Source organism: Crotalus tigris, unplaced genomic scaffold, assembly GCF_016545835.1.
Source record: "Crotalus tigris isolate CLP2741 ecotype Arizona unplaced genomic scaffold, ASM1654583v1 scf7180000018517.1768243, whole genome shotgun sequence".
Taxonomy (NCBI): Eukaryota; Metazoa; Chordata; class Lepidosauria; order Squamata; family Viperidae; genus Crotalus; species Crotalus tigris.
Window position 1 is genome coordinate 360,435 of NW_024097052.1, and position 12,340 is coordinate 372,774.

The 12,340-nt window shown below is 42.5% G+C and overlaps 1 protein-coding gene across 8 annotated transcripts in view; it reads right to left on the reverse strand.

Annotated features, from left to right (window-relative positions):
• Positions 1–394: 394 nt before the first annotated feature.
• The window catches only part of TEKT2 (tektin 2), a 76,937-nt gene continuing 64,991 nt past the window's right edge, over positions 395–12,340 (reverse strand). For all 8 annotated transcript variants that reach the window (XM_039353343.1, XM_039353345.1, XM_039353344.1 and 5 more), the window contains 5 exons: positions 11,873–11,987; positions 6,775–6,882; positions 4,145–4,288; positions 2,894–2,973; positions 395–823 (listed from right to left, as the gene is read on the reverse strand). In XM_039353343.1, the coding sequence (XP_039209277.1) occupies positions 610–823; positions 2,894–2,973; positions 4,145–4,288; positions 6,775–6,882; positions 11,873–11,987 (661 nt within the window). In that variant the 3' untranslated portion in view covers positions 395–609. The remainder of the gene's footprint in view (positions 824–2,893; positions 2,974–4,144; positions 4,289–6,774; positions 6,883–11,872; positions 11,988–12,340) is intronic.

Genomic DNA, 12,340 nt, shown 5'->3' on the forward strand with positions numbered 1-12,340 from the left:
GTTAGTCTTCTGTTTGCACAACTCTGGTCAATCAAACTCCTGTGCCTCCTTACCTTGTAAATTGTTTCCTTCCTCACTTTCCAGTGATAGGTTTATATGAATTAATTTATTTCCTGTGTCCAGCCAACCACTTCAACCCAGGTCCTTGGGATCGAGTTGTCCATGTGCACTCAAGCTTTCTTGCAAACAAACCCATCGCAAAATCTGGAGACTGGAATACTTCAGTACCCTACTTAAGTAGACCACATTAACCTCATCTTTCGAAGGGAGAGAAAACTCTTCAATGGGATGGAAATTCAGGAGTTCTCTCCGACAGATTTCTTCCCACCACCGGGCACAAGTTGAAGCAAGCTTGTCAGAAATCTCAAGGAGCATCAAAAACCACTCGTGAATCTTAATGGCTTGACCACACCTGTAGCCAAGGGCAGCCTTTTTAATGAGTCATCCAATTTTTTTTTTAAGCAATATAACCAAAGATGTGAGAATCAAATAAAGAGCAAATACACAACTCTGGGAAGGGGCAAGGAGAAAATGACTTGAGTCATTCTCATCCAAGGCAGACAGTAGCCTTGGTCAGTCCTGGGAACACCTACGATGTTCTCAGTTATCCTAGGCCAGCTCCAGTTGCCGGCTTTTGAGAGGTGAGAGAGTACGGTTGGTCGTGCGGTTGAAAGTGTCCACTTCTGGCACAAATTTCTCAGCCGGAACCGTCAGCTTTCGCCTGCCATCCATACACTTGTTATCTAGCACCAGAGAGTTCATCTTGTAGGAAATATCTGTCTGGATGCGGTACAGGTGCTTATAGAGGGCATCCAGAGCATCCCTGCAAAAATGAAAAAAAGAGGGTTATACCTAGACACAACATCCTGCCATGCTCAGAAGGAAATGCACAAAATCTGCACGGATATCCTTAACTATATCACCGTTGAAGAATAAAGTGGAAATAAAATACAGACCCCCCAATGTCACTGACTTATTCTATATAACAGTGGTTCTCAACTTGTGGGTCGGGACCCCATTTGGGGTCGAACGAGCATTTCACGGGGGTCACCAAACAACACAGTCCGCCATTTTTTTCCCCCTTTTCCTTAGCTGTGCTACTCCCTTTTATTCTATTGGCTTTTGAAAGCCAATAGAATGGACTCTCTTGAATAGAGTCTAATTCTATTGGCTTTCAAAAGCCAATAGGAATTGTCCAGGTTGTCTCTGCCCTGCTGAGCCCGCCAAAACTCCCATTCTGCAAACGGTGCTGCACCAGTTGAGTAGTCCTCGACTTACGACCGGTTGAGTAGTCCTCGACTTACGACCGGTTGGGGGTCGCGGCATTAAAAAGGTTGAGAACCACTGCTATATAATCTAGTCTGCTTTGCGGTTCTCGGCCTCTTTCCTTCCCCTTGTGGAGCTTTGGCCATGTGGTTAAAACCTGAATCGTCTAAAACCACCCAATCGCGTTGAAGACACAACATAAATGTATTAAGCACACAAATAATTACAGTGTAGATCAAGCTCCTAGGAAAGCATTGGCAGAACCACAGCTTACATACCTTTATCCTACTACATTACAAAAAACGAGACAAAGAAAAAGTCAGATGTGGTATAAATTATATAGCATGTCACAAGCCAAATCCCAAAATTAAGTTCCCCCCTGTGTGAAAGTTAAAGCCAAAGCATTATTTAATTGGCTTTGGATTGATACCATTATAGATCTGTCATGACTCCAGTTCAGCTGATGTTTTGAATCATCCTCCCAAACCTTACACAATCTTACTATGGCCCTAAAATTGTATTTTCAACTATGTAAACAATAGGGCTTGTCTGTGTTTTTAAAGCGTGTTGCATTTTAACACGTGCAAATGGGTTAAAACTCATCAAGTTAATCCTACTTATCATATGTACTTATGGATAAGCCCATGCATGGATAAGCTGACGCTTGACTTTTAACCAAAATACCATTAAAAAATGCACCACCGACAGATAATACGATCCTCAACATTTTCATATGTTTTAATTTTCATCATTGGCTTATCTGCAGGTGGGGCATTTTTCAAGTTATTTTGGTTAAAAATTCGAAGTTTGGCTTATGCGTGAACAGGTGTATATATATATACACACAGGATTGATTTATTTATTTGGTTCCTTTGAGTCAGTTTTTTATTCCTCATGACTGCCTAGGCCAGGGGTAGGCAACCTTGCCTCTTTTATGACTCGTGGACTTCAACTCCCAGAACTCCTGAGCCAACCATGCTGAGGGGAAAGGGGGAGGTTTCCAAGCTGAGCCATGCTGGCTCAGGAATTCTGGGAGTTGAAGTCCACAAGTCATAAAAGAGCCAAGGTTGCCTACCTCTGGCCTAGGCCTAGGCCACTTTATGACTCGTGGACTTCAACTCCCAGAATTCCTAAGCCAGCCATGCTGAAGGGAATGGGAGAGGTTTCCAAGCTGAGCCATGCCGGCCCAGGAATTCTGGGAGTTGAAGTCCACGAGTCATAAAAGAGCCAAGGTTGTCTACCCCTGGCCTAGACCAGAGTTCCCCAACCTTTCGGGATTGGTGGTCCGGAGTGGGAGAGGGGGGTGAAAAGGGATTGTTTTTTGGGGGGGAATGCATGCACGCGCCCAAATACCTTTTGCCGGCACAAATGGAGCCGTGAACGCCCGCAATACTCGCGTGAGTAGGGCTGTGCTCATGTGCACACTGGCCAGCCGCTCACGCAGCATGTGGCCCATGGGTTAGGAACCCCCGGCTTAGACAAGTCCTTGCAAATATTTTGGCAAGATTTCAGAAGTGGCTTGCCATTACCTCCTTCCTTGGGATGAGAGAGAGTGATTGGCACAAGGTCTCTCAGCTGGCTTTGTGCCTAAAGTGGGACTAGAACTAAAATACACTCTACAACTTACTGTGACTGTGCCATTTTTTGCTTTAATGCAGCTATGGTGCCTTCTAGTTGATGAAGTTCATCTGTTAATCCATGTTGAGCCTGGAGTTAAGGAGAAAAAAAACAAGCCATTCAGGATTCAGAAATAGGCCAGACTGATCAGAAAAGTATAACTCTTTCCATATTGCCACCTCCGCTATAAAGAATTGTGTTCTGCCTTCCTCATCCTAAACTGCGGTCATAAGTTGAGGTGACCGCGTGACTGGAAGTAATTTTACAGTCTTCCTCGTGGCAGTCATTAAGTGAGCATAGCAGTCGTTAAGCAAGCCCATTTATTTGAATGGGTGTTTCCCCCCCCCCCCGGAAACTGGCAAAAATGCCAATCACAAAACAAGGCCATGTGACCACAGAACATCGTGACCAGGTTGGAAAGCTAACCCACCTGACATGCAGTCACATGACCACGGTGGGTGGGACAGCCTGAACACTTACAGTGGCCAAGGTTGCTTCATGGGTCACAAAGTACCTGTTCCATGGCTGTTGTAACTTTGAACAGTTGTAAAACAATCAATTACCTGTACAGAGAACAGTCACCCTCAATCTTCTCACATCTAAATTAAGTGGGTGCTCTTTAGAAGGCCAGATCCTGAAGTTGAAATTCAAGTACTTTGGCCACCTAATGAGAAGGAAGGACTCCCTGGAGAAGAGCCTAATGCTGGGAAAGATGGAGGGCAAGAGAAGAAGGGGACGACAGAGAATGAGGTGGCTAGATGGAGTCACTGAAGCAGGAGGCGTGAGCTTAAATGGACTCCAGAAGATGGTAGAGGACAGGAAGGCCTGGAGGAACGTTGTCCATGGGGTCGCGATGGGTCAGATACAACTTCGCAATTAACAACAACAACAAAGGATTCACCCAAACTAGAGTCCTCCACAAAAGTCTTGTGAAATATATGGCATCTACATCTCCGCGAAGTCCTTGGTGCTCTCTGAGCCAAGTTCTTTTATTGCAGACGTTTCATTACCAAACTAGGTAACATCATCAGTGGAGATCAAGAAAACAACCAAGGGCACATCAGAAAAACCACCAAGCTTGGAGAACACCAAGGACCCCACAGTTTAACCCTGAGCTACAAATAGTCTCTTCTATCAGCATCTACATCTCTTTCATGGAAATGCCATGCCCTCGTCCCGGCTTTGTACATAAGCAGAGACTCGGTGCAACCATTATTTCCGATCCCTGCTGTTCGCTTCTAGCCTTAAGAGAATTCTGTACCTGGTCACGGCAAAGCTCCATGTTGGGGCGGTAAGTCCGAGTCTCCAGGCGAGTGTGAACCAGTTTCAGACTGGCCATTTTCCTTTTGAGATCTTCCTCCAGACGTCTAATGTCCTCCTCCATCTCAGCAATTTCTTCCAATGTCTGGAAGGGATACAATTATGGTTTGTTTTCAGAAACACCGTGCAGAAAACGTAGAACGCCTGGCTGGCCAAGCCCCTAATATTTTTTCCTGGGGATTCAGAAATGATGCCAACTCCATATAAAATGAGGACCCAGATTGTTGGGGTCAATGTAAATATATATATATACATTGCTTACTGGTGTACACCGCTTAGAGAGTGCTTGCACTTAAAGCGGTATATAAGTCTCATAAATAAATAAAAAGCAGGCATGGGAATGGTGTTAAAGCTCATGCCAGGATGAATTTTGCATACCTAAGCTCCTATAGCAGGACCAAGAAAGATTTCGGCCAGACTTCAGGAGAAACTAATGCTATGTATATAAATACAAACAATATGAAGCTCTTCCTATGGCAGTCTTCCTCATTAGTGCCTTCCATAGGCACAGACTTCAAGTCCCAGAATTCTCAGCCACGGCTGGGGTGGCTGGGGAATTCTGGGAGTTGATGTTCACACTTCTGGGGGATGCCCATTTTTAAGAAGGAAACGTGGAGTATCTTCGGATGTTCTCTCATTAAAAGCAGTCAATGCAAGGAGAAACTGCACTACTCAAAGTTACTATGTGAAGCAGCTGGGCAAGTTCTTTATACCACTTTTTTTTTTTTTAGCTGGAGATGAGTGATATCAAACGAGGAGAGACATGGAAGTTATGATGATGTTGGCAGGGGAGCAAATGAGCAAGGAGCAAAAGTCCACAAGAATTAATTTAGCTTTGCTCAGCTACTTTTGAGTTCTTGTTTATAATTTTTTTTAATTCATGTTCATACGGAGATCTCTACTTACCAAAGAGGTCACTGAATTAACCCTTTTTCTATATTTGCACAATATGTTGAATCTTAAGTCCTCATAACTTGCTAACCTTGGGGTCCTCAATCCCAAGGCCGCAGCCCAGAACCAGGCTGCAGAAGCAGCAGGCGAGCAAACGTATACGCAGCTCCACTTGTGCAAACAGCGGGCGAGCATGTGCGTGCATGCTCACCTGCTGTTCACGCTGAATCATCTCCTCTCCCCCCCCCCAATTCACAAAGCCAGAAAGATTGGGGACCGCTGTATTACCCCCTGTCTAAACCAGAAGACTGGAACTTTGAAACTTCCTTTTCTTAGGAGTTGCCTCTGGTTCGGCACACTCTGACCCCATCTCTTGCTTTGGACTAGCACCTTGGTGATGCCTGTTGCCACCAACATAGGTCCTTCTGACATATCCTTAGCCCAGGAGTAGACCACCTGGGCTCTTTTATGACTTGTGGACTTCAATACCCAGAATTCCTGAGCCAGCCATGCTGAGAGGAAAGGGAGAGGTTTCCAAGCTGAGCCATGCTGGCTCAGGAATTCTGGGACTTGAAGTCCACGAGTCATAAAAGAGCCAAGGTTGCCCACCCCTGGCCTAGGGCCTGGGCCGCTTTATGACTGGTGGACTTCAACTCCCAGAATTCCTGAGCCAGCATGGCTCAGCTTGGAAGCCTCTCCCTTTCCCCTCAGCATGGCTGGCTCAGGAATTCTGGGAGTTGGTCCACAAGTCATAAAAGAGCCAAGGTTGTCTACCCCTATCCTAGGACGAAGATTAAAAGCAGGGGTCTTCAAACTTGGCCCTTTTATGACTGGTGGACTTCAACTCCCAGAATTCCTGAGCCAGCATGGCTCAGCTTGGAAACCTCTCCCTTTCCCCTCAGCATGGCTGGCTCAAGAATTCTGGGAGTTGAAGTCCACGAATCATAAAAGAGCCAAGGTGGCCTACCCCTGCCTTAGCCTATCTTCAGATGACCCAAGTACAGGTCATCCTCGACTTAACGACCGTTCATTTAATGATGGCTGAAAGTTATGACAGCCTTGGCCAACCCCTGCTCAAAAAAACCCACCATCACACCATCCCCGCAGTCACAGGATCACAATTTGAGCACGGGGCCACAAGGCCGCATTTACAATGCTTGCGGTTTCTTGCGCTCATGATTTGCTATTGTCCAGGCTTCCAACAAGCCAGAAAAGCTAGATTTACTTAACAAACCACATGATTCACTTACTGACTATGGTAAAAATGGTCACAAAATTGGATCTGGTCACGGGATGACTCATTTAAAAAAAGTATCACTTAGCAACTTTCAGTCATAATTGTGGTCGTAAACCGAGGAGTGCCTGTTAATTCTTTAATTCTGCATTCTTTAGGGAAGGGAATGCGTAAATCAAGAGGAATCTGCTCCCTTCCTGTTGAAAAGAAGGACCAGAAGGACATCAGTTTCCCAAATCCAACTTCCCGCTTTCCTGCGTTGTTCTCACAAGAAGGGAAGGGGGGGGTTATGGGAAATCCTGAGAATTAGCAATACTTTGTTCAGTCTCCTGGTCATCTCTCTGAAATTAAACCTCAGCTGGACCCAAATTCAACCTATACGTGCAAAACACTGAAATGAACTCTTCACAAATTTGACCGGTCTCCTGACCGAGCTGAAGACTAACGTTCTTTTCTTGCCATCTCAGCTCATCAAGAGCTTTTTCCAGATCATGGATCCTCTTCCGGAAAGCAAATTCGGTAGCCACCCGCTGAGCTTCCAACTCATTGTCGGTCTAGAAAGAAAAAACTCAAGTCAAAAGAATAGACAGAGAAACTGCAATTAAAGAATTATTATTATTATTATTAATAATAATAATAATAATAATAATAATAATAATAATAATAATAATGTTGGAAAGGACCTTGGAGGTCATCTAGTCCAACCCCCTGCTCAGGCAAGCAGGTAACCCTATACCATTTTGGACAAATGGCTGTCCAGTCTCTTCTTAGTTGATTATTTGAATGCCAAGTGGACTGGGGAGAGAGAGAGAGAGAGAGAGAGAAAGAGGGAGGGAGAGAGAGAGAGAGAGAGAGAGAGAGAGAGAGAGAGAGAGAGAGAGAGAGAGAGAGAGATCTTAGATTGCAGATTAGACTGGTATTTCTCAAGCTTGGCAACTTTAAGATGCGTAACTTCAACTCGCGCTGGTTAGGAGGATTCTGGGAGTTGAATTCCACACATCTTAAAGTAGTCAAGCTTGATAAATACTGTATTAGACGAAAGAATTTGGGAATCCATATATACTAACAACATACAGATAATCCTCAGTTTACAACCATTCATTTATTGACCAGAGTTACAACAGCAACTGAAAAAAGTGACTTGCAGTTGGTCCTCACATTTACAAGCATTCTAGCGAGATCAAAATTTGTACATTAGCACCAGCATGTATTTACAATGGTCGCAACACCGTTTGTGACATTCCCAGCTGGCTTCAGGCCAGGAAATTCACTGAGAGAGAAACCAGATTCGCTTAACAACCAAGGGATTCAATTAACAACTGTGGCAAAAAAAAAAGCAGCTGTAAAATCAAGTGTTTTGCTTAGCAATGGAAATTCTAATTCTAAACACAATTGTGATCATATTCATGTCTACCTGTATTTCATGTCTAATCAGAACCCAAATGTTACCTAGACGAAACAGTACAACTAGATCTGCAGGTATGGATCTGATTGGGGTAAATTGTAGGGGGAGGAAACAAAAATACGTTTTGTATTTCCTTTTAGTTCTGCCTTTTATGCTACTTTGCTATAGGTGGTCTTATTATTGTTCTGTATTTTGTATTCTGATGTGGCTTAGTGGCCATTATTATTATTATTATGGATCATCGCACAGTCAGCCAGATGTTCAGACTGGATTTGGCATTTTGTCTATCTATCGAGTCCTTATCCAGGACCTGGGATAGGCAGATGTGGATGTTTGATGGTATCACAGATATCGTCGCAGGATGGAAGCAGTTATTATTATTATTATCGATCATCGCACAGTCAGCCAGATGTTCAGACTGGATTTGGCATTTTGTCTACCTATCGAGTCCTTACCCAGGACCTGGGATAGGCAGATGTGGATGTTTGATGGTATTACAGGTATCGTCGCAGGATGGAAGCAGTTCCTAATAAGGCCGCCTTTTGCAATTGACTAATAGCGAATTTGTCAATGCCAATGGTGTTCAAGTGGTGCTCCAGTTGTTTTGGGATTGCACCCAAGGAGCCTATGACTATTGGTACTACCCTTGCTTGCTTTTGCCACAGTCTTTCTATTTCTATTTGTAGGTCTTTGTATTTTGTTATCTTCTCCAGTTCTTTCTCTTCTATTCTGCTATCTCCAGGCACTGCCACGTCCACTATCCAGACTTTTTTGTCTTTCTTATCGACAATTGTTAAGTCTGGGGTGTTATGTTGCAGGTGCTTGTCTGTTTGAATTCTGAAGTCCCAGAGCAGTTTAATTTTATCATTTTCTATTACTTTCTCTATTTTATGATCCCACCAGTTTTTGCTTACAGGCAAATGATATTTTTTGCAGATCTTCCAATGCACCATTGTTGCTACTTTGTCATGCCGCTGCTTGTAATCAGTCTGTGCAATCTTCTTGCAACAGCTTACCAAGTGGTCCACTGTTTCTTCAGCTTCTTTGCATAGGCGGCACTTACTGTCTGTTGCTGTCTTCTCAATTTTGACTTTGTATGCATTTGTCCTTAAGGCTTGGTCTTGTGCAGCCAGAATTAATCCCTCGGTCTCTTTCTTCAATTTTCCTGCTCTTAGCCATTGCCAGGTTTTATTATTATCTGCTTTCCCAGCTATTTTTTTAATGTATTGGCCATGTAGTGCTTTGTCTTCCCATGCCTCTATTCTGTTCTTCATTTGGTCTTTCTTGTAGGCCAGTTTGGTCTCTCCAGTAGTTAGTAAGCCTTCCTGATATACTAATTTCAGTGCATCTTCATCATTGTTCTTCAGATATTCTTCCAAAGCCATTTTTTCTTCTTCAACCATCTGATGTACTTGTAGCATTCCACGCCCACCTATTTGCCTTGGTAGATAAAGTCTATCAATGTCACTGCGTGGATGAAGGGCATGATTCATTGTCATTATTTTTCTGGTCTGCCTATCCATTGCTTTTAGTTCTGCTTGAGTCCAGTCCACTATTCCAGCTGTGTACCTAATGACTGGGATTGCCCAGGTGTTGATTGCCTTTATGGTATTTCCTCCATTGAGTTTGGATTTTAAGATCTTCTTCACTCTCTTGATGTATTCACCTCTAATCTTTTTCTTGACTTCAGTGTGCTTGATGTTGTCAGCTTGAAGGATACCCAAGTATTTGTAGTATCTTCCTCATCCAGACTCTTAATGTTATTTTCGTGGGGCATCTTGATTCCTTCAGTTTTCATATTTTTCCTTGTTTGATAGTAAGTGTGGCACATTTGTCCAAGCCAAACTCCATTACAATATCTTGGCTATATATACGGACAGTGTTGAGCAGCGATTCTATTTCAGATGATGTTTTTCCATACAGCTTCAGATCATCCATGTAAAGGAGGTGGGATAGTCTGGCAGATGTTTTTGATGTTTGATAGCCATGTCCTGAGTTATTCAGTATTGTTGACAGAGGAAACAGTGCAATAACAAATAGTAATGGTGATAATGAATCTCCTTGAAATATTCCTCTCTTGATATTAACCTCTCCCAGCTCTCACCATTGATCTGCAACTGTGTCTTCCATTGTGCCATCGATCTTTGCACAAATTTTCTGATGTTTCTACTGACTCCTGTTATTTCTAGGCACTTGATTATCCAATCATGTGGCAGAGAGTCAAATGCCTTTTTGTAGTCAATCCATGCCACATTCAGGTTGGTCTTCCTTCTCTTGCAGTTTTCCAAGATCATTTTGTCTATTAGGAGTTGATCTTTTGTTCCTCTGCTATTGGGGCGGTTTCCTTTCTGCTCAGGTGGAAAGAGATTGTTTTCAACTAGATGCTGTTGTACTGCATCAGCTACCACACCAGTTAGTAATTTGAAAGTTGTTGGTAAGCAGGTAATTGGCCTGTAGTTACCTGGTGTTGCCCCTCTTGTTGGATTTTTCATTATTAGGTAGGTTTTCCCAGTTGTTAGCCACTTTTCAATTTCTCCTCCTTGTAGTATATTGTTGAATTGCTTGGCAATGAGTGGGTGTATAACAGTTAGATGTTTCAACCAAAACCCATGCAGTTCATCTTCACCTGGTGCTGACCAATTTTTGATTTTCTTTGCTCTTTTTTCTACCATTTTTGTTGTTATTACTAGTTCTTTCATTTCAACTTCTGTTTTATTTGCATCCACCTCTTTTAACCAAGCCGCATCCTTGTTGTATTTCTTTGGGTTATCCCATACCTGCTTCCAGAACTGCACTGTTTCTTCCTTGTCAGGTACTGACTGATTCCTTGCAGTTTCTCCATTGATGGATTGGTAGAAACGTTTCTGATTGGATTGAAATTGGAGGTTCTGCCTATAGTTTGCAATTCGAGCTTCATATCTACTGATTTTCCTGGCTATAGCTGTTATTTGTTGCTTTATTATTTCCAGTGCTTCCTTGATCTTCCTTGTTTCTAAGTGGTATTTCTTGATTAGGTATTCTTTGGTCTTCTTGTTCTTCAGCTTCTTTTCTTTCATCTGTTCTAGCTTGCTTGCATGTGATCTTAACTTGCTGATCTTATTTTCTAGTCTAACCTTCCATTTTTCTGGTGCACTGTTTGTTTGTTTTTCTTTTTTGTTGATTTTACATCCCAGGTATTCTGTTATAACTGCAGCTGTGCTGTACATTAGTTGGTTTGTTTCTTGCAGTGAATTGGTGCTTATACTTGCTATTGCAGTATTTGCATCTTTTAATGCTTGTGCTAGCTGTTTCTTTGGAACAAGCTTCAATGCAGGCAGCCTTATTCTGTTGTTTTTGTGCTGTTCTAGATGCTCAATTATTCTTTGTTTCAATTCTTTTATTTCTTTAGTTAGAGGGTTTTGTTCTTCCTGAGGAAGAGGTTATTATTATTATTATTATTATTATTATTATTATTATTATTATTATTATTATTATTATGGATCATCACACATTATTATTATTATTATTATTATTATTATTATTAATCATCATCACACAGTCAGCCAGATGATCAGACTGGATTTGGCATTTTTGTCTACCTATCGAGTCCTTAGTCAGGACCTGGGATAGGCAGATGTGGATGTTTGATGGTATTACAGATATTGTCGCAGGATGGAAGCAATTCCTAGTAAGGCCGCCTTTTGCAATTGACTTATGGCGAATTTGTCAATGCCAATGGTGTTCAAGTAGTGCTCCAGTTGTTTTGGGATTGCACCCAAGGAGCCTATGACTATTGGTACTACCCTTGCTTGCTTTTGCCACAGTCTTTCTATTTCTATTTGTAGGTCTTTGTATTTTGTTATCTTCTCCAGTTCGTTCTCTTCTATTCTGCTGTCTCCAGGCACTGCCACGTCCACTATCCAGACTTTTTTGTCTTTCTTATCGACAATTGTTAAGTCCGGGGTGTTGTGTTGCAGGTGCTTGTCTGTTTGAATTCTGAAGTCCCAGAGCAGTTTAATTTTATCATTTTCTATTATTATTTCTGATATCATCATCATCATCATCATCATCATCATTATCATTATCTCATTATTATTATTATTATTATTTGGTTGAAACAATTAGTTTGCTGTCATCTAGCCAAAAGCAAAACAATTAACCTGTGCAATGGTGAGAGCGACGGCCTCTCTCAATTCTGTGGATGCTTTCATTTCTGTCTCTGCCCGATCCGTGTTGTATTTACTGAACTGGTCCCACTGCTCTGGTGTGACTGTCCTACAAAAGCCAAACATGTTCCATTGGTTTGGTTATTTCATTCAAATTTGTACCACTTGCAAACAGACACCCTCTTTCCCTCACTCAGTCTTCCCAGGATTCGACGTATAGGTGAAAGAAAGAGTGCCCATGTGCAAAATCAGCACAACATGTCAGAAGGGGGCAAAATTTGCCTTGGCCAACGACCCCTGGGACCCCTCACCACGGCCAACTTGCTGTGGACAAACTCGCTGCAGGACAATTCAACAAATACAAAAGTTACTTTAATTCTGATGGAACCGTGGCCAATCATAATAAAATAAAGTCAATCCAGAAATACAAGAATGACAAGAATTTCGACGAAAACAGAGTCA